This window comes from Galeopterus variegatus, unplaced genomic scaffold (assembly GCF_000696425.1).
Source record: "Galeopterus variegatus unplaced genomic scaffold, G_variegatus-3.0.2 Scaffold1, whole genome shotgun sequence".
Taxonomy (NCBI): Eukaryota; Metazoa; Chordata; class Mammalia; order Dermoptera; family Cynocephalidae; genus Galeopterus; species Galeopterus variegatus.
Window position 1 is genome coordinate 1544589 of NW_007726112.1, and position 26368 is coordinate 1570956.

Consider the following 26368-nt stretch of genomic DNA (forward strand, 5'->3'; position numbering starts at 1 on the left):
TATGCCAATTCAGCCTCACTACAGATCTCTTGTGTTAGTCTGGATTTCCAGGGAAGTATAACCTATAAATTAGATGATAGATAGATAGATAGATAGACAGACAGACAGACAGACAGACAGACAGACAGACAGATAGATAGATAGATAGATAGATAGATAGAAAGATATAATAGATGAACAGATATTAGACATAGATATAAAGAGATTTATTATAAGGAATTTGCTTACACTGTTATTATAGAAGCTGAGACATCCCAAGATCTATAGTTGGCAAGCTGAAGACCCAGGAGAGCCAATGACATGGTTTCATTCCAAGCCCAAACATAGGAGAAGACTGATGTCCCAGCCCAAAAAGAGAGAGAGGGAGTTTCCCTTTACTTCACCTTTTTGTTGTATACAGGCCTTTAGTGGATTGAATGAGGTGCATCCACAGTGGGGAGGACATCTGCTTTATTTGTCTGCTGATTCAAATGTTAATCTCATCTAGGAACAGCCTCACAGAAACACCCAGAAATAATGTTTAAACAAATATCTGGGCATTCTGTGGCCCAGTAAAGTTGACATAAAGTTAACCATCACATGTCCTTAGTTCATTCCCTTAAATAGGTAAAAACAAAGGGCCACCTTTTTCCCTGGTCATTCTCTTACTTGGGACTTTTATGGTAAACAAGGACGATGATAACAAAGCATGAAGAGATAAGATAAAATAAGGCAAGATAAGATAAACATTGACATACAATAGGAAAAGATACGATATGATAAGATAAGATAAGATGATAAGATAAGTGAACAAGATGGGATGAAAAAGAAATCATATGCCCAGGAAAACATTAGTTTAAATGAAGCCTGAATCTGGTCAAAATCTACTTCTAAAATGATTAAGTGATGTAGAGAGGCAATTGTTTGTAAAATGTGTCTGAGAAAAAATTGTGTTGATTGAATATAGTTTAATCTAACACTTCAAGCAGTTTTGTTTTTGTTGTTGATCTTGTTCCTTACCCCATCTGCTTCATATATTGCTGTTTTAGTATCTCAAACATATGCTACCTCCTCCCTAAGTTTCTGACAGATGCAGGAAGATCTATACACAGACCATATTCCATAATGTGACTTTCTTTCTATACAGAGTATAGAATGTCTTTTTAGAACTATTAGAAACTGGATACAAATTTTAAAAACCCTAAAAGAGCTTATTTTAAATCATAAAGATTTAGCACAAGAAGCACTAATAAGGATATTCTACCTAAGTATTAACTATATAGCAAGAGATGTCACAGCAGTTTTTCCCCCATTGATGAAAGAACAAAAATGTTTTCTATTTTTCCCTACAAAAGTAAAACTAGGTGCATTTTCCAAGCCAGAGATATGTTTCTTATGCAACTGTACTATAAAAATGAATTGAAAATAATTGAAAATTGTATACAAATTAACACTCTAAGGAAACTATGGCTTCCTTAAAACAAATGATTATCCCTTAGCAAATCCAGTAAATTGAAAATAATCTTAATATTTATAGTAGATTAGTATTGCTACAAGGTTAGATTTGAGAATGAGAGGCAGAGATGTCATAATTTAAAAATGAATATGTTAACTCCAATTCAGAAGTGTATTAGAATCTCTTAAAGATGTTTTTGTCTCATGAGAATTTTTCCAAGAAAACATTTATGGTGATCCATGACATACCTTCTTATTACAAACAAAATGGTGTATTCTGAATGCATTTTATCTTTAGTCCACTCCTTGTTACAAGCTGATATTATAAACAATCTGAATTTTTACTTTAGTATTCATGATGAATTTGGGGACTTTTCCTCCAGCTTTATCATTAAAATTATAAAATTTAAAGCATTATTAGTTTAACTTCTTTTTTCCTCATGGGCCAGTGATAAATCCTCACCACTGGATTGAGATTGTCAAAATCTACATACTTGATATTTTGACATAATATGCCCAAATCCAGTGTTCCGCCATAACTTTGTTTTTTATCCAATTCAGCACTAATGTATGCAAGCATTTTTGGGAATGTGTCTGCAATTATCCAAAGACTATACTCGGGAACTGCCAGGTACCACATGCAGATGCTGCGAGTAAAAGAGTTCATTCGCTTTCACCAAATCCCCAATCCTCTGAGGCAGCGGCTTGAAGAATATTTCCAGCATGCATGGACTTACACCAATGGCATTGATATGAACATGGTATGTATTTCTGTTTTCCAAAAAGGAAATGCCACAGGCATTATAGCTATAGTCAAAATGGTAAATCCAGTCTCACCAGCTTTTAACTCCTTGCTTTTGTTTTCTTCTCTCAGATGTTTATTTTCTCCCCTGGAGATAGTCTCTCATTCTCAATTCATGGCATTGCATGGTGCTATATCTAGTTATACTGTGTGGCAAAGGCATTATAACATGATGCAAACTGATATAACTGTATATAGTAGAGTTCCCACTTCTGGTTAGAAAGAGCATTGCTTTAGCTGGGACTTGGGCTTTCACTGCATACCTGGTTGCCATCACCCAAAAAAATAGTCAGATCCATGTATAAGTAAACAGTAATAATTATGATATCCCCAAATAGAAATCAAAGGTTAACACACTTTGAAGGATAGGACATTTTGAAAATTTGTAGGAGAGGTTAGGGAAATCAAATATGTCATAGGCATTTTATGATAGGAAGTCTCATGCTTCTTTTAAGAACAAATTTTTTTTATATTTTAAAAAATTGATTATGTGCCCTTTTACTGTACCTGGTTTAATGCATCTTTCCTTTCAAGGGGGAAATATGGATTCCTTCATACCTTTTAAGCAAATTCAACATCAACAATCACTTGTCATAAACAGCCCCCTCACCCCCATCACTGCTCAAAAATCAACAAAATACCATTAACATGGTCCAAAGAGCTCTATTTATTATTAGAATTGCCTTATATTCTTTTACCTTACAGTTTGGCTGTAGAGACTGATAAATAAATTATACCACAAATTCAGATTCCATGACATGTCATAGAGCTACAGAAAAAAGAATAAAAATATGGTACCTTCCTATCTAGATAGAATTGGGTTTCTAAGAATTCTTCAGAAATTACATCATTCACATTTACTTAATACAATTTTTGTTCACATAAGCCTGCGGAATTTAGATTGACATTTTTTGTTTGACCAGTAATATTCTAACAAAAAAAACAAAAAACAAAGGTTCAAAATTAGCAGTAATGGTGCAGAAAGCATTGTAAATATTGCTCAATTTGAAAGACATATTTATATATGGATAAGTTTATTATAGCTATGTGTCATTGATTTGAGAAGTAAGGACACGTCATTATAAAAATTTTAATTTAAAGAGGTAATCAAATTAGCACATTTTATACAAAACTGTAGCTGAATTTCATGAGTTATTTCTAATTCTAAAGTTCCTTGTGAAAAAATCATTTGATAAATTGATCTCCCCAAGGGAACACTTTAATCTCACAAGAAAGAGCACCTACACATTAATCATTTTTATATATTTTCATCAGTATTATTATTTAACAAAGGTATCAGCATTCAGAAACTACTGGGAAATCTCTACAGCTGGGTTGGCTGAAGCAGTGTCAAGAACTTTCAATCAAAACACGTGTCACTCAGTTTTGGTGTCCCATCCTGCCAGATTATTTCAACAGTAGTAAAACAATTATTTATTTTATGTCCCTTCTCCATATAACTCTAGTTTTGTGACATTTTCTTTTGCGAGTCTATTTTGTGACAAATATTTACCTTTCATTGTTTTACTCTATTACCTATGAATATGGTTTATATACCACTTGCCTATTTACAATGTACTTATGAAAGATTTATCTCTTTCTTGTCTGCTTCACACCTTAATAAATGGAATCACAACACCCACCGGTAAGAACAGGAGGTATTTATATCCAATTTAATTCTCGTGTAAATTGTGGAGAACACCCTTGTTATCTGTCAGGTTTAGAGCTTGTTAAATGATTTCCAATGTTAGTGCTGATCTTTTTTGCATGATGTAGCAGAGAAAGTACAAAGCAAGAAACTGGGGAAGATAAGCTGGAAGAGGCCAAGTACAGAACAGAAATCCTTAACTTTAACAATGACTTGACCTTAAATAATATTTATATATATAGTTTCCTACTCCAAACAAAAATTCACTTCTCTGCCTCTACCCCATTCTGGTAAAGGTATGGGTATACGGTTTGCATTAGATAATTGTCATAAAGAAAATGTCATTCTCTTTCATCATCTTCTACTTTCATGATGTAGGTGCTTTTTTTTCCTCTCATCTGCATGCCTGTATCACTTGATCCTGGAGGGTATGAGCTCTAAACCATGTGCCACTGAGTCTTGCATGTGGTTTTGAGAGTTTGACTTTGCACGAACTTCTTGTTTGTACACAGTGTCTACTTTTCTCATCTTGTGACTGCAAAGTGAGTAAAAACTCAAAGTGCAAGATAACTCTGAGAACTCGGCAAATGGAAGATGCTTGCTTATTAAGCACAATATGCAAAACAAAGTTGATTAGAGAAAAGCAACTGTACTCGTAGACAATGGGAGGTAAAAAAAAAAATCAAAGTGAATTTTTTTTACCTCTAAAACCACAATGTTAAAATCTGTCTTAGTTTATTGCTAACTAAATTGTAATTTAGTATGGTTTAAAATAATTTAAATTTATGTATTGTGATACATAAAAGTACATCAAACTTGTATTTTGCATCAGCATTTCATGTTATTTCATTTAATTATAACCTTAAATATAATTTCTCATGAAACATTTCAGGTCATTCTTACTGTTCAACCATGTCCAAATGAAGTATAAGGTTTCCAATTACACTGTATTAATTGACTTAAAATTATTATTTATGACCTAAAACATTTGATTGCTTGATAGACCACAACAAATAGGAAAGAATGGACCTAAAAAGTACAGCCATATTTCTTATTCCCTGCATCTTTTTATGAAAAAGCTATTACCAGAATGTTCCAGAACTGAAAGCATCTGGGAACCATTATGGACTCCCTTTCAGTTTAACTAAATGATTCAGAGTACAAAAGGAAAAGAGCCAGGACAAGCTAGTGAAAGAAACATGTTTTTTTGAGTCTGATTTCAGACTTAGGAGATGTAAGTATTATCTAAGAGATTTGTGTAGGTTAATTCTGGAAAACCCTTTTTCTTCTACTTCTAGAAATTTGACTAGTTAGAAATGAGGAAATAATTTCTCAGAGTAGGACTGATGGCATCTCAAGGAATTTCTCCAAATCAGAGCTGTCTTCTGATGCAGTCTGAAACTTTCTGAGGTTAGCCAACATTGTTTTAGTTACAACACTACCAAGATCACGAATATCATCTTCCATGTCAGTATAGAGTTAAGAGGCCTCACATCATGCACAAAAGCCTGGCTTGAATGAAAAATCTCCAGTAATCATGATCCAATATCATTCTTGATGGAGGGAAATAAACTATTTAGGACAGAAACCACTCCATATTTTAAATTATCCTGGCATGGAAGAAAATCCTTTATGAACAGTTAATTGAGAATTTATACCTTACCTAAAAATACCATTCCCCACCTCCACAAAGTAATGCCTGAATAATTAAAAATATATATATACAGAATAGGGATTCAGAAGACCCAAGCACCAGCTCTCAATCTGCCACTAATCTTGGACAAGTCACTTAACCTCTCTGCAATTTCATTAAACTTCTCATTTTCACCAGAACTCAAATATGCTAAATGTGTCAAACAATTATTATGGGGGCTTTTCTGCTTGAGGATGGAGATTCTAACCTATCTTTCTAACCCATCTGCTGTCCACCCCTCATTCCCTGGGGTGAGCCTCTGAGCCTTCTTTCTGGAACATCTGCTCCTGCTAGAGTGTTATTCAAAAACCACTGGACTGGGTGGGCGATAGAACTGTTGATGGCAGAGAGCCAAGGGAGACCATTTCAGGTAAAGACAAGGACAAGAGTACAGACAAGTATGAGGGACAGTACAAGGCAGAAGTAGATAATCCAGAAATAACTTTGTTTAATTTATGGTAGGAAGAAAGGAAAATAACAGTATTTTTCAGTCTGGTGCATTAATGGAGGAAACTTTAAAAGACAAACATAGAAAGTTGTTGAAATAAGAGCCAAGGAAGAAGGATAAATCTTCAGCAGGGAGGATAGGTAACTTTTTCTCAAAGAGAGGCAAGGAAGAAAAGAGAAAGGGTGAATGAAGCCATTGGTTTCCAGGGATAAGGAAGAAAACTTGACAGAACTTGCACTACATTGTCCAGTCTCCTAGATCAAGCAGAGACTAGATAATTCCTAAGGAAGGCAGAGGTGTAGGATAGGAGTGGAGCTGAAGATGGAGAGAATTTTTGGAGATTTAAATTAAGAGTCAGTTTAGTAGCCTAAAAATATTTGAAATCACAGTGGGGTTTTCAGTGACATAGCATGCGTTTGTAACGGACCCATGAGAAAAAGCCAGTCAAAGTGGAAAAGAAAATAATAAAGAATGGAATACTATTTAATAGAAATTCTTATTTCTGGGGACTGATGTGATTTCCAAGGAGCATTTTAATGAAAATTTGATTTCCTTTACTCTCACAACTCTTTCCTAGTTTCTTCATTATCTGTCAGAGTAGCCTCCCCTACTAACACTGACTTCATCTCTGCGTTCGCAATCTAACTCTATGAAAAACTTTCTTACACCCATTCTCTACACTTATTTAAATGGCTTCATCTGTGCCAGACCTTCATATTCAGATCATGGAGTGTTTTGACACACCATAGTGAAATGCAATGGCGAGCTAGCTCTTTCAGTTATATTTAATTCAGCAATTGAGATCAAAACAATCCTTGTGACAATAAACCCCATCAAAAAATATGAATATCAAAGCAATATTTACAAAATACCATGTCTTGGCTTCACCATATTGTTTTTATTCCCCTTGCCTTTCACTAATTATCCTTTATGACTGAAATTGGCAAATATGGTCAATGAAAAAATCTTGACTGATCAGCATATCATAGAACTATAATAAAATTATTAAAAATATGATGCCTTCTTAACTAACTAGTCCTTTACAACTTAAAAGGGAGCATAAAGATTAGCAAAAAACCTACATTTAAATAATAATGATCCACAGGACTAGTGACACGTTTTGGTTTTCTGTAAGTAAATACCTAGTTCTATTTAGGAGTTGAATTAAAGTAATAGTTTTGCACAATGCACTTGAAAGGATGTTTTCATCTGCATGTTGATTTGTTGATGGGAATTAGCTGGCTCTGCACAAACTGAGTAGGTAGTAAAATTTTGCACTGACAAGGAGTCTACTATTAACACACAAACTTGTCACTTATGATTAACTACCATAGCCAGCATCTAAACAATAGGTGCTTAACAAAGGGCAATGTTCGCCTGCCCTTTTTGTTTTACGCCAGGGATACTTACCCTAAAGTTCTCAAAATATCACAAGAATAATAGATATCATCTGAAACCCCCTGACATGAACAATATCAAGCATAAGACAGGCATCTGGTGTTTTCAGGTCACAAATGATACGTGTTCAGTCATCTTTCACAAGTGATGATGGTCACTTCATCCTGGTCTCCAACCATCATCAAGAACGACTTATTTACAGCTGGCATCATGCTGCTTCCGTGCAGAGTGAGTTCTTCAGCTGTGGGACCTGACCTTTAGCAGTTCCTGAGTCAAGGGAAATAATGACAGCTGGCCTGGGGGTTTACATATTCATTGTACAAATATCATGCAATGGCAGTGATCACGTTTCTGTGCTTCAGTTTCTCTGTTTATTTCTAATGTTCCTCTTACAGTAGTAGGAAGTTGGAAGTGATTTCTCAAATTGTTTTTTAACTCGTTAAAATAATGGTCTTATTCAAGCAGGACCCTAGAGTAAAATTTCTTACGTTAAAGGTTTCAAAATCTTTTCTTTGGAGTGGTAAGAACACAGGACTAATTCAAACTCAATTCAGTTTCAGATCACTTAATAATCCACACAACAGGGTAAGCCAATGATTAAAACATAGCGAGAGATCATCAAAGTTCAGTTATAAAATATTCTTTGGAAATGTGATTCAAGTCTCTTTAAATTCGAATACAGGAATAACTTAGCATTTCTCGAAATTAATGGAATCAAACCATCCAAAATTTCCCCCAAAATAAAAGCTCAACATTTTCTTCAGTGGAAGACATATCCAGTGGACTAAAAATTTATATTATAAATGGATATATAAATGTCCCAGCAAATATATCAGATTTCTTAATTTTTTTTAAGGGTGAAAGTAAGCAGAAATAGTTCATCCAACTCAAATTATCATATAGGCAGCTATAGCTCAAGAAGTTTAGATATATTTTAGCTGTTTTTCTTGGTTTAGACATACTGCTATTCATGTGGATGAGCATGGATGGGAAAAATATATAAGCATTACAACTTTTATGCCTAACAAACCTATTTTACTTTGAATCTTGGGCTCCTACTGGCCAGGTGAGCCACCCCCAGCAGAACTCTACACTCACCTTAGGGACCGACCATTTAATAAGAACCTTCCTTATCGGGGAGGAGGGTCTATCACCTGTAATGGTGCATTTTTAACACTCCAGAGCTATGCTAAATGATGTCTATATATGCCATAGTTCATTCTGCCCCCTTTACTACAATCTTAGATCAGTATGCTCTGCAACCCACACTGAGCTAAAGTATGTCCGTGGTTAGGAACACCTACCACAGAAGATAAGCCATAGATTCACTCCACATAGGTATAATTATTTCATTTGAATCATAGAAGTCCATCTCTAGCCATCATCTAGTTCTGTTCTGTGAAACACAAGGTGTGGAAGCTAGGAAAATGGAGTCTTAGTAGTGTTTTTCAAGATGCTTTAGCCCAGAGCCTAACTCTAATTTAATCTGCTTTTATCTATGAGCTATTCAGGTAACACCAGCACTGAGGTCAGAGGATTATAATAAATCAATTCCCTTTGATCAGATACTGGGAGAACGGAGAGGAGATAATGCCAGAAAAACTAATACCTGGCGCAAAATTTCACAAGTAGGACTGGTAAAAGGGAAACCATGTGAATAGGCTGGACTAGAGTAAAATAACCAGAGATGGAGACATTCTTCAAGTAAATGCATAGTGGAGGCATGTGGATAATGGTATTGACAAAATTCACTGAAAGAATTGTGAAGATAAAAGGAGACTTTATTTCAGTGAGCAGTTTGCAAACCAGGGAGAGTTTACAAACTGGGGAAATGCAGCCATAACAAAACAAAACAAAAGTACAAAAAACAAAGTACAAAACAAAAGTGTGCTCTGCCAGAACAAAGAAGGATTGTCTTAAATAGCCAAAGTTACCAACCAGATTCCCTTTTCGGTCTGTCTATGCAAAAGAAGAATCTTAGCTTGTCCAGTTCTGATTGGATTGGCTCTTTATTCAAAAGAGGGATTCTGGCTTTCTGGGTTGTGGCCAGTTAACATTTGACAGGTAGCAGTCTGTTGATTAAGTTAAGGTGATCTCTTACAGCTGTTACAGGCAACACAGGCAGGAGAAAGGCAGTCCATGAAAAGCCTTAGATAGGGTAGGTGTGTAATCTCTAATCAGCATGTCACTACTTGACTCCACTAAAAATTTAGACCCAGTTAGCCACTTAGGTTCCATCTCCAGGAATTGGCTCTTTCAGGGTTTGCAATGATGATAATCAAAAAAAGAAAAGCAGGGGAAGCATTCCATCACAACCAATGAAGAAAGGACTATGGTTACATATCAATTGTATGCCGTCATTCTTAAACATGAGAACAGCATTAAGTGGAATTTTAAACCAATACATTGCTTTATTACTTTTTGTTTTATTCTCATTCATTTTAGCATACAAAATTGGGATCCAAAAATATCTTTATATTTCTTATTAAACATTAATTAATTGTTGCCATGAGATTACGGCTTTTGTACTGGCAATTCTTAAAGAGAAAGAAATGACTTGACCAATCACTGAAGCAAAGTTAAAGAAAACATTAAAAGGACCTAAGTTTTTAAAAATTTAAATTATAGAATCATTATAAATTATCAAAGAGTATATAAAAATTTGTTTAAAGTAATTGAAAATTATCTTAGATCTTTTCATTCAGAGATAAGCCCAGATGTAACATGATCTTGGTAATCATATTTGTTGTATATCATATATATTTTTCTCACTTTACAGACTTACAAAATATAGCCTGATAGAATATTTTTTTAACTTGGGAATCATGTTTCCTGATGATGCACATATCACACACACACAAATGTACACACAGATTTTACATAAGTGAAGTTACAACACATGTTCTTTTTTTATAATGATATATTTTAGTGCAGCATTTTAAAGATTTTTTACTTTTTAATTTACGTCTCCATTCCTACTATCTCCCTGCTACATCAGTACTTTAAGAATCCCATTATTCATTGCCCATGTGTATAAACTTCCACCTCTTTCTCTATGCTAATATAATTATATTTGCATGTATACACATACACACACGTATATATACCTCCACACACATATATGTGCATAATTTAATGTAGAAAAATAATATTAAATTATACACAGTTGATATTTCTCATTTGCTATCTCATAAAAATACCTCCAAGTCATATCAGTTGTAGACTGATACAACTCTAATTTATTCCTCTTTTATTATTAGCTTTTTTGAAAAATATTGATTGTACATATTTATGGGGTACAGAGTTATATTTCAGTATATGTGTACAATGTTTGATGATCTAATCAGGGTAATTAGCATATTAATCATCGCAAAACTTAATCATTTCTTTGTGATATGAGCATTTGATCACCTCTCTTCTAGCTGTTCGATAACATGCATTAAATCATCGTTGATGATAGATTCCTGGGTCAACTGCACACCAATAGAATGTATTTTTTCTATCTAGCTGTAATTTTGAGTCCATTAACCAGCCTCTCACTATGCCCCTCCCCCTACCCTTTCCTACCCTTAGTAACCACAGTTCTCTCTTCTTTTTACAGTTCAACTTACTATTATTTATTTATTTGTTTGTTTTGGGTTTTGTTTTTTTAGCTCCCACATATGAATGATAAGATGAAGTATTTCTCTTCCTGTGCCTGGCTTACTTCACCTAACATAATTTTCTCCAAGCTCATCCATGCTGGTGCAAATGGCAGAATTTCGTTCTTTTTTATGTCTGAGTAGTATTTGCTTGCATGTATATACACCACATTTCCTTATGCAATCTTCCGTTGACGGACATTTAGGTTGGTTTTCTATCTCAGCTATTGTGAATAGAGCTGACATAAACATGGGTGTACAGGTATCTATTCGACATGATAATTTCCATTCCTTTTTGTATAGACCCAGTATTGGGATTGCTGGGTCGTATGGTAGTCTTATCTGCAGTTGTTTGAGAAATCTCCATACTGCCTTCCGTATGGCTGTGATAAATTACAAGCCTACCAATAGTGTATAAGGAGTCCTCTTTCTCCACATCCTCATTGGCATATATTATTTTCTGTCTTTCTGATAATTAGCCAGTCTAACTGGGGTGAGTTGATATCTCAATGTGTTTTTGATTTGCATTTCCCTGATGTTCAGTGATGTTGAGCATTTTTTCATATACCCATTGGCCATTCGTATGTCTTCTTTTGAGAAATGTCTATTCAGCTCCTTTGCCCATTTTTTAATTGGTTTATTTGGTTTTTTGCTATTGAGTTGTTTGAGTTCCTTGTGTATTCTGGATATTAGTCCCTTGTCAGATATGTAGTTTGCAAATATTTTCTCTCATTCCGCAGGTGTCTCTTCACTCCGTTTATTGTTTCCTTTGCTGTGCAGAAGCCTTTTAGTTTGATATAACCCCAATTGTTTATTTTTTTCTTTTGTTGCCTGTGCTTTTGAGGTCTTATTTGTAAAATTTGCCCAGTCCTACGTCTTAGAGCTTTACCCCTGTGTTTTTTTCTAGCGGTTTTATAGTTTCAGGTCTTACATTTAAGTCTTAAATCCATTTTGAGTTGATTTTTGTATATAGTGAGAGATAGGGGTCTAGTTTCATTCTTCCACACATGGATATCCAGTTTTCTCAGCACCATGTATCAAAGACACTGTCCTTTCCAATGTTTTTGGTACCTTTCTCAAAGATCAGTTGGCTGTAAGTACATGGATTTCTTTCTGTGTTCTCTGTTCTATTCCCTTGGTCCATGCATCTGTTTTTATGCTAGTACCATGACATTTTGGTTACTATAGCTTTATAGTATATTTTGAAGTCAGGTAGTGTAATGCCTCCTGCTTTATTTATTTTTTTGCTCAACATTGCTTTGGCTATTCGAGGTCTTTTGTTATTCCATATGAATGTTAGGATTATTTTTCTATTTCTGTGAAGAGTGTCATTGGTATTTTGATAAGGATTGCTCTGAATCTGTATGTTGCTTTGGGTAGTATGGACATTTTGACAATATTAATTCTTCCAATCCATGAACATGGGATGTTTCTCCATTTTGTATGTGCATCCTCTTTAATTTCTTTCAGTAGTGTTTCATAGTTTTCATTGTAGAAATCTTTCACCTCTTTTTCAATTTGAATACACTTTATTTCTTTCTATTGCCTAATTGCTCTGAGTAGAACTTCCAGTGTTATGTCAAACAGAATTTGTGATAATGGGCATCCTTGTCTGATTCCAGATCTTAGATGAGAAACTTTCAACTTTTCACCATTCAGGAAATACCTCCAAGTCAGCTGATACAACTCTAATTTATTTCTTTTAATGGCACATAACATTCTACAGTAATTTATTTTATATTCTATAATTATAAGACATATAATAGTATATAATTACGCTCTATAATCATAATAACAGGCTATTCTCTCACTGATGGGCTTTCATTTTGTTTCTAATTTTATCTCACTTCAAACAATACTACAATAAACATCCTTACATATATTTCTCTTACTGGTACTTATATTTTTATGGGTAGACTCCCAGGTAAGAGATTTCTGGGTTAAACATCATGTGACTTTTTAAATTTTAATAGCTATTATAAGATTACATTCCAAAAATGTTTAACAATTTACATTTCTACCAACAATGTTGGTACTTCCCTCCCTTCCATTTACTAGCAGTGGGTGTTATAGTTGTTTTTAATTTTTACTACTTTAATGGATATTAAGTTTGTTGTTACTTTAATGACATTTTTCTAGCTACTATTGAATTTGAACATCCTTTTCATTCATATATACACATATATATAGTCATTTGAATTTTTTTTCTATGAATTATCTATTCAAAGCATTTTTGTATATTTTCTGTCATCTTTTCTTAACATTCTGTAAGAAGTTTTTGTAAATTATACATATTAATTATTTATCTGTCATCTATATTGAAATTTGTTCCTAATATCTTTTCAATGTGTTGGTTTTGTTTAAGGGATCTTTGGCATACAAAAGTTTTGTTGTTTTTGATGTGATCTGATTAATCACCTTTTTTTTTTACATAATTCAGGTATTCTTTACAGGTTTTGTTTTTGTTTTTGTTTTTTGTCTTGTCTGTGACTGGTAAGGGGATCACAACCCTTGGCTTGGTGTCGCCAAGGGCCACCCCTATATAGGGGTGCACCGGCCATCCCTATATAGGATCTGAACCCGGGGCGGGAGCACTGCTGCACTCCCAGCACTGCACTCTCCCAAGTGCGCCATGGGGTCGGCCCTTCTTTACTGTTCTAAGAAGGTCCCACTAAACCTTTGGATTATATAAGTAGTTTTCTAGATTTTCTTATAAGTTTTGTTATATGATTAGAATAAAAACTCTATAATCTGTTTGATCTGTTTTTGAAAATAATTTTCTTCAAATGAATAGAAGGTAGTACTGGTAAAATTTATTATATAAGCTATTCTTATTACATTTAATTAAAATACCACCTAAGTTATGCTACTTGAGAACATTTATTTTGCCATATAAAATATATGACTATTTTTATTCAGTTACAGCACACTTGATGTTGGACTTTTGAGATAACCCAAAGATTAGATTGCCAGATCTGGCTCACAAGAATCAGAAATTGTAACTAGTATCAAGATTTACTAATAATTTCAACGATATAAGTAATAGTAAGGCATAAGGGAGGAGATCCATCTTTGCTGTATTAGTACGAGTTCTGGCTCAGATTTAACATAGGAAGTCCCTGTACAATATATGTGATGATATAAAACTATCAGAAAGAAACTCTTTTGGTCATTAAGCATTTACATTTCATACACTGGATGTTACAAAGCTTGTATGACATTTTCCAGAGAGCCATAGCCTGTAAATCTATTGATGAAATATTTGTTTGCCATAAGCAATTTAGACTAGATATATCTGCTAAAAGCATTCCACAGATAGGAACTACCCCACTAAAAAATACCTTTAGTGTTTTTGCCAGGAGTAGATCACTAATGTTTGTCACTAGATGGTCACTTTTCTTTCCAGGGTGTTCCTTGGGAAAGATAGCAAGCAATGGTAGACTTGCTCTAACTCTTCTCTTTCTGTAAATTTTATATTAATTTTTACATAATTTCGGATTTTCATTGTGAAGTTCTCATTCTTACTGCACATTAAAATCATCTGAAATATTTTAAACAAATTTCAGTGCTTCAGACCTACCCTACAATAATTAAATCAGAATTGCTTATAGTGAAGTCTCAGTTTCCAGTGGGGTTTTTTCTGGTTTTTTTGTGGGGGGGGGCGGGTGTTAGCAGCTTGCCAGTATGGGGATCAGAACCCTTGAATCCTTGACCTTGGTGGTGTAACACTGTGCTCTAGCCAACTGAGCTAACCAGCCAGCCTCTGTATTTTTATATCTGTTCTCATACGTATCCAGGGTTAAGAACTACTGGATTATGTATTAAAAAATAAGATCTAATTCAATAAGATTTCACAATTTTCTTTTAGAAATTCTTACCATTTTATTAAATTTATTCTTAAATTTTATATAGCTGTCAGTCAGTGAAATATATTACACATATCAATTTTTACCTGTTTATAGATAATATATAATAAAACTATCTTCTTTTTGTGCCCAGCCGCACCGCGCTCAGCCAGTGAGCGAGCGCACCGGTCATTCCTATATAGGATCCGAACCTGCAGCGGGATTGCTGCTGCGCTCCCAGCACCGCACTCTCCCGAGTGTGCCACGGGGTCGGCCCTAATAAAACTATCTTCTATGTAACCACTTTAACAAATTCTCTGCCTCATTTTGATAGGACTTTTTATTGATTTTGACTTAAGGCCTGTTTTAGTTTGCTTGGTGGAGGGTTCTCTAGTGGGTTTAGTCTTCGATATTCTAAGTATACAATTATGTCAGTAGCAAAAAGAAATAAATTCATTCTTTTTAATAACAACTTCTTTTTAGTTTACTAGAATCTGTAAAACATTTTTGAATAATAATAGGTAATATTAATGAAAATGGCTTTACCATTAATGTAATGCTTTTAAAATCCTTACATTCCTGAAATAAATTCTACTTGAACATATTTTTTTATTTTAATGATATATTTAATTTAACCTAATACATCCAAAGTATTATCACTTCAAAACAAAATCAATATAAGAAATTACTACTTTTTTTTTCTAAGCCATGGAAATCTACAATGCACTTCACAATTGCAGGACTTCTTGGTTCATACACTGCATTTTTTAATACATATTTTTATTATTTTTAGTTGACACATATTAGTTGTACATGTTTATGGAGTATAGAGTTTTATTTTAATACATATATACAATGTGTAATGATCAAATAACAGTAATTAGCATATCCATCACTGCAAAAATTTATCATTTCTTTGTAATGAGAGCATTTGAGCTCCTCTCTTCTAGCTATTTGAAAACAATAAATTATTGTTAGTTATAGACACCTAGTACTACTGTAGACTACTAGAATGTATTAATATTTTTTCTATTTGGCTATAATCTTGTGTTGATTAACCAACCTCTCCCTTACCTCCCTACCTTTCCCAGCCTTTCTACTGTGCGATCAACTTTTATTAGCTCCCACATATGAGATAGTTGTCTTCCTGTCTTATTTCACTTAAGTTAATGTCTTCCAGGCATACCCATGTTGCCATAAATGACAAGATTTCATTACTTTTTGTGGCTGAGTAGTATTCCATTGTGTATAGATATCACATTTTCTTTCTCCATATATCTGTCAATGGAAACCTAGGTTGATTTCATTTATTGGCTATTGTGCTGCAATAAACATGGGGGTCACATATCTCTTCAGTATGCTAATTCCTTTTCTTTGGATGAATACCCAGCAGTGGAATTCCAATCATATGGTAGTTCTATTTTTAGTTTTTTGAGGAAGCTTCATAAAATTTTCCATAGTGGCTGTACTAATTTACATTCTCATAACAGTGTGTAAGAGTTCCCCTTTCTCCTCATTCCGATCACCATTTGGGTTTTTGGGTTTTGTTTTGTTTTGTTTGTCTTTTTGGTAATAGCCATTCTAACTGAGGTGAGGTGATATCTCACCGTGGTTTTGATTTGCGTTTCCCTGATGATTAGTGATGTTGAGTATTTTTTATATACATGTTGTCCATTTGGATGTCTTCTTTTGAGAAATGTTTATTCAAATCAGACTGCACCTTCCTTTTCCTAACTTTGTAAGCAAGCTCAGTTTATCTACAATCAACCCATTTGGGAAGAAGTATTTGCAGAGCATCCAACAGAACCCACTACTGTTATATTCTCTTTATTCCTTCCCCCACTACCTCTCTCTAATAATTGAGCAGGGAGAAGGAGAGGAGGTCCTGACACTGTTCCTCAGGATACAGATTCCTCCTGTTGCCCTTAGAATCCCTGATGGGTTCCAAGGATTCCCCCAAGACCTCATTTCAGAAATCCTGAGGCACCCTATTTAAGTCAGGCTTTTGCTGAATTAGCAGAAAGACTTCAGAACCTCGGTAACAAAGACATATGTATAAAAGCAAAAAATCCCCTCTGCCCTCATATCATCATCCACACTCTAACTGATCATTGGCCTTAACTTAATTTAGGTCAGGATAAAGTTTAAGTTTCCCTTTGAAAGCATAGAAACATCTTACAGTTATTCAGCTAACTGGAGCTTGGGAGAGAGGAGATGTAGGAAGGAGTATTTTGTTTCATTTTTTAAGAAACACTTACTGGTACCAAAACTCGTTCAAGATTTATGACATTATTATACATGTGTATGTGTGATAGGCTTTTGCTCTGCTCATATTTTTTCTCCCTAGGTGATATAAATCATATGCTAAATGTTTAAAAGTTACATGCAGAAAATTAGTTTATTCTGCTAATGCTTACAAATATTCCCACAGTCATGGATTCTACAATGCTCTGCTTTTTATTAAAAGCTGAGTGGCCACATTAAAAACAATGATTCTGTCAGAATCAGAAAATGGCATAAAATATTAAAGCTGTACTGTAGGGCAGAGACTTAAGATTTAATATATTACTTGCATAATCTATTTGATAATCATGCTTGAAGTTCAGTGCTCCATAGGGAGTGTCAATTTGTGTTTTAATTAATCCCAATTTGTCAAGATTTGAGTATGTTTAATGACCCAGAGAATTTCCCTAGAAAATTTCCTAATGCCAGTTATCATAGCCACCAAAATTGTCCATATGATTAATCTGCTAGTTAGGGGAGCCATTTGCTACACTCAGACTTTCTAAATGTGCCCTATTTAGCCTGCCTTTGGGAATGTTCGCCTCTGCAACTACACTAAGTAAAATAAATAAAAAATAACATTCTTTAGGGCATAGATCAACCTTTTGATGCTGTTTGGATATGGGAATCTATTAGAAGATACATTTTGATTCTTTGCAAATACATGGTTTAAAATACTATGGAAAAAATCTGTAAAGACTTTTGGTTAAAAATACTCAACTATTGACACTCTTGCAAACAGACTCTGGAAAGAACATCCAGTATGAGAGAGTGTTCTGCAATCTGGGCTAAGAAACAGCAAATATGGAATCTTGTGTTTTAAATTTGAGGGAAGAATAATAGTTTATTGTTAATACATCATTGTCGGGTCCACCGCCAGCAGACAACCAGTACAGCCCTAGCCTCGTTCCTTTCAGTGAGCGAGCGAACGGCCTGGGATTCCTCTTTGCCTTCGGTCCCCTTTTGAAGGAGACAGGGGAAGAGAGCCATGAAGAGAGGTGAGCACACCACTGGCCCCAAACCAGCCCAGTTAAAGGACACTCAGACGCGGTGGGGGTTCTGTCAAGCAGTTCCGTTTATTAACACACAAGCATTGGCTTTTAAAGGTAAATGGCAAAGGCAGGTTTTTTGCATCCTCCAATCAGCTTAAGGGTTAAGGGGATGCATCCTGTCTCAATACCTAGCTATTGCAATTACGCAGTGTTCACAAGTGCGGCCATAAAGGGCTAAGGCAAGGTTCCCGCAGACACTCCCCCCCTGCTTTCTCCCAGCGCCATCTTAGGCTGCCACGTTAATCCACTTGTAATGTCACTTTAAGGTGGTGTTAGTTTTTTAAAGGCCCAACACATCATGAATATTTAACTTCATTTGAAAATCCTTATCTATCAGCAGCCAAGGAAAATTTAATTAAGGAAATAAATACCTCTCTTTTTTTCTTGTAAGGTGATAGAATAGTGACAAATCAAAAAAGGAAAAAACTTCATTAATTAAGATATTTCTCTGCTCAGACTCCACTGACAAAAGCCTTGGACACATTTCTTTAATATAATCTTTCATAGGCCTGGGCCAAATTTTTTTCATTTGTGCCCCAATACATAAAAGGTATAGTGTAATTGTTTTATTAGTATAAATTCATAAGTTTAAATTAAAGGATTTACTTATGAAAAAGTTAATGAGACTTTCATTTTGATGAGCAATGTATCAAATCAGAAGTTTCAGATGTATATTAACTTCGGCATCCTTTCTTTTCTAAAGTTTGTATTCATTGTATAGAGAAATTTTGAATTCACACACTACATAATTACAAATATAAACAATATTATAGTTTTATGTCATTATATGTGTGTCAGCATATATATATTTTATGGAAGTTTAATGTAAGTTGAATCCTTAATAGATGTTTATTATGCAATGGTTATTTTCATTTTTGCTCTCCCTTTGTCTTATGTGATTTCTTTAATGAGTTTTACTTTGATTTAATAATTCTGTCTTGTTGTTGGGTTGTTCATGTTTGAATGCCTTTAAATTTTGGGTCTTCTAGTACTAAGCTATGGGTTGATTTCTTTTAACAATCATAGAAAGCATTTCATACTCACTTAAAAGAACAAATTTTAATTTGCAAGTGATAATTTGATTTTTAAAAGAGTCCCAAAAATTTTCATAAATTTAAGTAAAGGGAAGTTATTCTTACATGTATAAGACATTCAAGTGACCTTATATCATAATAAAGATATGGGATTTTTATTAGCCTTGAAAAAATTTTCTGGAACTTCAAGAAGTCTTAAAAATCTGCCCCTCTACCAGCCAGTATCAGAAAAATGAAATTAGAGTTTTCCATTTATCTTAAATTAATTGTTACTTTGAGGGTTCATCTGAACAACCATTAATATTAGAAATATACATTGTAAATATACAAGTTTAGCATAGAAAGCAAAATGTGAGAAATTCTGATTATTCCATATAATTATTTTTTTTAATTTGGTCATTTAGAAAAAGGCTTGAGGGGCAGGTATATATTCAGAACATGCTTTATTCATCATTATGCTCCCATGTTTAGCATAGTGCCTGGTGTGTGGCAGATAATTAATAAATAATTGCTAAAAGAATGAGAGCTGCTCTTCCAAGCTGTAGGTCATGAAATTGATTCTGGGCGATGTTTCTTGATCTTTAAAATTAGACTGACTCAATAAAACGATGGCTCCAGATGCATAGTGGAAGGTGATATGTACCTTCACAGCTTCAGAGTTTGACAGACAAGAAGGTTGTGTAGAGTGTAGTGGAAATGAATATAATAATCACCAAACCAACTTGTGTCCTGGTTTGTACTTGTGGACTCAACACAGCAACTCTTTGCAGCCAGAGCAGCTAGACCTAGTAAAATGCCAGTATCTGAGAGGTAAATGAGAAGGTTCTATTTCAGGGAGTTTAGAGGGAAAACTAAACCAGAAAAGAAAAAGAAAAGTACAATAAGTAGGAAGCAAAGAAGTCCACAAAGCTGGGACCAGTGAAGAGGGGTGGCCTGGATAAATACCTACTCAAACATAACTCTTCCTTCCTGCTTTTTTAAAGGTACTTCTACCTCTATTTCTTCTCTTTTAACTCTCCCTTTTAAAGTTCCTTTACTTAGGTGTAACTCAGATTCCAAAGCTGCTAACTTATTTGAGGCAGCCAAACTCTTGGACTAGTAAGAAATTCAACAACTGAATATTATCTTTTGATTTTTACTTGAGCCATCTATGTGAAGACAAGAAAGTTAAGAGTCAGTGAAGGTCTAACAACCACACAAGAATTCTTTAGACAAGTTCATGCCAAGGTCTGTATATTTTCCCATGTGAAAACAAAGCCTCTATGTAACCTCCATTTCAATGTAATCCTTTCCAATGGATGTCGCATCTATTACAATAAATGTCGGAGGCTGAGGACATTTAACAAGAAAAAGCTTCCCCAAGTGCCCTTAAGGTTTTGTGGGTGATTCCATGACTATTTGAATCCCAAGAACGTATTTGTAAATTGGCTTTACTAACTACCCACTTTCAAAAAAGATTTAGGCAACTCATAGTAAAACCTAAGTGCAAGTAAACTAGAACATTTAACAAGCCAGAAGGAGGAAACAGTAATTAAAGAGACATGCAAAGAAAAAGGATTCTTAAACAGATTATGTAATAAGGCACAAAACATTTAAACTCTGTTGAGGCGCAAAACTTAGTGGATTTCCTATAAGGTAGACCAAAGAGAAAGCACAGGTCTTGTGTCTCTCAGTTTCTAGCTAAAGAGAACATACCAGTTTTTCAGGAACAATAAATATGTGTGACTAAAAATAACAAAAGAAGTTTGAAGTAAATTGTTTATTGAACATCTATTGTGCATGAAATGGTTTGTGTACATTATCATATTTAATTGTGGCCACAACTCTGTGAAGTAAACATTACTAATTTAATTTTACAAAAGAAAAAGCTGAATCTCAGAGAAGTCAAGTAACTTGACCAAAGTCACAACTAGTAAGTGATGGAGTTAGAAATTCAGCTTATGCCTGTCTGATTGCATAGCTCAATCACACACTCAGAGAAATGGAGAACCCCAACTTCATCCCATTTCTTTCTTCCAAATCAAAGCATACATACATGCACATGTGATTTTTCTTCTATAACTAGGCTATACTCAGGAAAAAATACTAGAAATAGCAGCTACAAGCTCAGTATTCTCATTCCAACTACTATAATGGTAGCAATATCTCCCCTATTTACATAAAATATAAAATGCCTTCTTGCACCTTATTACAGCCATGTCTTAAGAGAAAGATGGGCATATCTAATCTGTTACTGGATGTAATGTTCTACACATCCTTATCTGTTCTGGGTCATTTGAGAGTTATGCTGAGACCACAAGAGTGGGCTTTAGGGAGGAGAAGTAAGACATATTCAGAGGCCAGTAAACTGGAGTATTTTTTTATCCTAGAGCCTCCAAATAAAGTGGCTCCTCTTTTAGAAAACAGTGTCCAAACTTGGCTCAACTCCAGTCCAGCATCACTTGCCAAAAAATCCAATGGGATGGTATAGATGATAGAAGGGGTCAGTGATCCAGAGGATTGATTTCATGAGAGAAGCCGAGCTGATACAGGATCCCAACAAAGAGTGGGAAAAGATCTTCCAGCACCCAGAGGTAGAAACAGGCAAAGACTAGTCAAGTTATCATTTTGGAAAAGTCTTCAGTGCAAGTATGGAATCTGGCAGGAGTTTAGTCGTGCAGACCAAGCCCACAGTTAAGGAGCGTGATTGTACATGAGTGCACAGGAGTTCGTATCAGACAAAGGCTCATTTTGGGGGGACTTGAGCCAGGTAATAGAGAATTTCATGATGAAAGTTTAAGTTCTTACAGTGGCATGAAGCTGGATGAGCAGTGCCTGACAATGGACACAGTATTTATTGGTACATTATGGCTAATTGCAATATTGTGAAGGCTCTCATTCTATGGTAGAGAGACACAGATGGGTGAAGTGACTTGCACAAGAGTTAACCTGTGGCAAACTCATGAATAGAATTCAGTTCCATGGATTGTCTTCTAAAACACCTTCTACCCATGTCTGTGGGTAACTATGTGCAATGAAGAAAACAGAGTGGAAAATTGTGGCTGTAGTGCTTCAGGTCTCTAATTGATCCTTTTATATTATATCACAGTTAGTCTGACCAGTTGCATCACACAGCAGTCCTACAGAAGTAGGCCACTTTAATATTAAAAATAGTAATAATTGTAAGTTCACTCAAATATTATTTAATTTGAAGTTCCTCTGTGGACCAAATACATTTGAATTGCCTTATAAACAACTCATGATTACTTTTAGCTATATTGGATGGCATAGCAAGTTTGATCCAGAAAGATATAAAATTCCAAAATTGCATTATTGTACTATAAGTTTCCCTATATAATGCTCCCTCCATCTACCCCAAAGCATATTTAAATGAGTCTATTTGTACCAGCAGGGGAAAATCAAAATGAAAATTAACATCTCCATACGACACCCAAAATAGCAAGACGTAGAAAAGCAAGAGTTTAGTGTCTTGACCCATTATATACTGGGAATTAAAAAAAAAAAAAAAAGTAACGTAAAATTTTATTCAGTTCAAACTGAGTAGCACTTGTCATAAGCTATTGTTCAATCTGTTCTCCAAGTTTTAAATTAGCTCCTGAATAGGTTGTCAAAACAGTAGCATTTTAGAAGCTTATATATGCGCTGTACATTTTGGCATAATTTCTATTTCTGAAAATAATTTTAAAGTATGTTTGCTATTCTCCTTTCCTTTCTCTATTTCAGTGATTATCAAAATATTTAGTATTAGTAATCTGTATACAGAACATAAATATTCCAAGTAATGTTAACTAAGAGCACTCTCTGGTGTATGACATTTACAAATATCATGGCTATTTCAGTATTAACATGATTACTAATTATAACTAAAAAGTATACCAGAGATAGGAATCTATACTGACTTGAGGTTTCTTCAAAAAGCTGATTGTCCTTCTAGTTGTACCACCTTTCATGATTATGTCTTATTGTCACATTGCATTATGTCTGTGTGCAGTATGATGCTACATAACATAATGCAGGGAAAGAGAAGCTGTGTGAGAAGTTGTAGGCTTACATTTTAATGAGACAGAATTTGAGTCTGAAAGCCTGCAGTTAATCAGAGAACAAGTATTAGAGTTGAAAATTCTGACATGTTTAGCAAACCACATATTCATTAAGGTAGGCGAGGTAGAGGGTTGTGAGAACTCCTGAGTGACAATTACTACACCTGTGGTTCTGTGAGCAAGAAATAGACTTTATTTCAGGTCGAGGTACCCAGTGCACTGGTAGTATGAAACTCTTTATTTTTTTTTCTTCAGGTCCTAAAGGGTTTCCCAGAATGCTTACAAGCTGATATTTGTCTACATCTCAACCAGACTTTGCTGCAAAACTGCAAAGCCTTTCGGGGGGCAAGTAAAGGTTGCCTTAGAGCTTTGGCAATGAAGTTCAAGACCACCCATGCACCTCCAGGAGACACCCTCGTTCACTGTGGGGATGTCCTCACTGCACTTTATTTCTTATCCAGAGGCTCCATTGAAATCCTCAAAGATGACATTGTGGTAGCTATTCTGGGTGAGTGTTTTAGAATTGGATGGTGACTAATTCAGTTATTAGCTAGAGGGCAATGCATAGTTTAAAATGATAGAAAAATGTACTAATTGATTTATTTATAAGGACTGTTAAAGACTAGTGGGCAATTTAAAAGTTTTATTTAAAATTCAATTCAAATCAAATTAACCTTGAAGAAAATACATTTTCTTGACTTTCTCACTTTTTCTCTGATGTGTAAAATCTTCCTTGATTCTCTTCATTTCTTGGCAGCAACTTAGACATTTGAAGCCAAATATGTGAAAATAGTCAGCATTTTTCTTTTCATGTTTGAAGATCTTGGCTTCATGTTTGATCCCTTAACACCTTAAAATCAACTATATATGTTGTAGGCATACTTGCTAGCATGTGCCAATGCCCTGTCATGAACTGAGTTTACATTTTGACGAATTTCATGTATTCATTGCACATATGTCCCATTAAATGGAATTATATGAGTCCTTACCTAAGTAATACAGAGCTATGAACATAACACCGAGGGATAGAGATGATGATGAGATTCAAAGTAGTAATAAACTAAACTGGTTTGGGTGCAAAAGAAAGCCTGTGTTTAATTTGTCTTTAAAAATAAGTTTAGACCAAGGGAACTTGTAGAATTTCTTTGGAATATTAGGACAGTGAGGAAGAACAAGGGACCAGAGGGAAATGAGGTCTTCTATTTTCCTCTCCTACCACCTAGCCAGGAGGGTTAAGTTTCACTCTCCCCATGGTAACACCTACCCCCAGTGTTAAATCTAGCTCAATTTAAACAACGGGCATGTAATTCATGATTTCCTTTCACTTGACTCTTGATGTTCACATCTGACTATTAGCTGCAAAAGGACAGGGGTGTTGTCTGCTTCCTTTGCTGCTGTGTAGAACCAGAGTATGGCATAACACAGGACTGAAATACATGAATAAAGATGTTTGAGTGATTCCTTATATATTTTGATAATTTGATTATGATTATGAAAAAATTTTTCTCAAAATTGACGAGATGCACAATTTGGTTTCTAATCCAATAAGCAAAGAATAAAAACATATTCTAAATCGCTTCAAGGCTACACAATTGAGTTAGGTTTTCAATAGATTTGGCCTTGACTGGTATGTTGCTAGGGAAGGAGGATGCTTCATTGCATTCCTGATCTTCAAATCAGCCAGTCCTAGCTTCTATAGAAAGGTAACAAGACTTCTTGCTTTATAAAACAGTAGTTTTAGAGTGTTGCTAAGCTGTACACATGGACTGACTTATTCCTTGCTCATTTACCATCATGTAAAGTAATTAAAATATAAAGACCATGGTTAATTTAGCTCAGAACTTTTTCCTTCTTTTTTTTTTTTTGTTTTTATAATATCTAAACTGAGCTATTAAAAGTAAAGAATTTCAAGATTCTCCTTTCCTGTCCCCACTTCCATGTAAATGAGCACCTAAAATCCTTAAAAATTATGATTATTCATTCTGTTTTTGAAAGGCTAAGTATTTATTTAAACGATATTAATGTATTCTCTTCAATGTCAGTTTTTCTCATGTAGTTAAGGTATGGTATTTGATTTCTCCCCATTAAATTCTTATTTAAAAGAAAAATATTACAGCATTTTTTTAACTAGTTAGAATTTTATTGCTTAAAAATATCTTTGATAGCTTCCGCAATGGGCTATACATGAGGTTGTCTACCAAAAACTGAAATAACACATACAGGGAATTTTTCCTAAATCTGAAAAGAAGTTTTAGGATATAAGAAAGTACTACTTTACACTGTCATTAATAATCTTTAAAAGTTATAAGTAATCTATCAATATTTATTAAGTACCATTGGTACAATTTGCAAATGTCTTAATGTTTAGCAACAGAAAAATCTAGCTGGAAAAGACATCCAGGAAAAATACTGGGGAGAGATTAGATATATAGTGTCAGGTGTGTAAGGACTTTGACTCTGGAGTCAGAAAGCATGGGCTTTAATCCTGGCTACTCCCTCCCTCCACTTCACCCAACTAAGAAGGTGACCTTGAGCTAATCAGTTTACCTCTTTAATCCTCTTTCTGTATTTACAACATTTGGATAATAATTAGTAATTCCTTCATGAAGTTATTTTGGGGATAAAACGTGTTAATGCACCTAAGCATTTGACCCCGTGCCTGGCACCTACTTAGTTCTCAACAAACACTTGTTGCTGCTGTCATTCTTATTCTCACCTTTGAACAAGATGTTAAAAAACAGGTGGCCTGTGGCTAGGCAGAGGTGATGGGGAGCGTCCCTCAGAAAGCAGACACTGAAATAACCCCAAGTTTTGCAGGAAGGCAAGAGGGTAAACTTTCAAAACAAAGGCCAGGTGACAAAAAGCATTATTAAATATGTTGAGAAAATATAACTAGATTTATTAAACAATTGGACAAACTCATTAAGGGCAAATCCAAAAGTGGTTCTTAAAGGAAACAAAGTGCGTTCAAATTGTTCCCCCAATCCTCTCAGTGTCAAAAGAGCTCCACATAACCCCTTGCTCAGCATCGTCTCCAGAGACCATCCTGA

The 26368-nt window shown here is 34.7% G+C and overlaps 1 protein-coding gene across 2 annotated transcripts in view; it reads left to right on the top strand.

Annotated features, from left to right (window-relative positions):
* KCNH7 (potassium voltage-gated channel, subfamily H (eag-related), member 7) overlaps positions 1 to 26368 on the top strand; it is a 504650-nt gene that overhangs the window by 422765 nt on the left and 55517 nt on the right. For both annotated transcript variants that reach the window (XM_008579962.1, XM_008580673.1), the window contains exons 9-10: positions 1996 to 2195; positions 23583 to 23826. In XM_008579962.1, coding sequence (XP_008578184.1) covers positions 1996 to 2195; positions 23583 to 23826 — 444 coding nt within the window. The remainder of the gene's footprint in view (positions 1 to 1995; positions 2196 to 23582; positions 23827 to 26368) is intronic.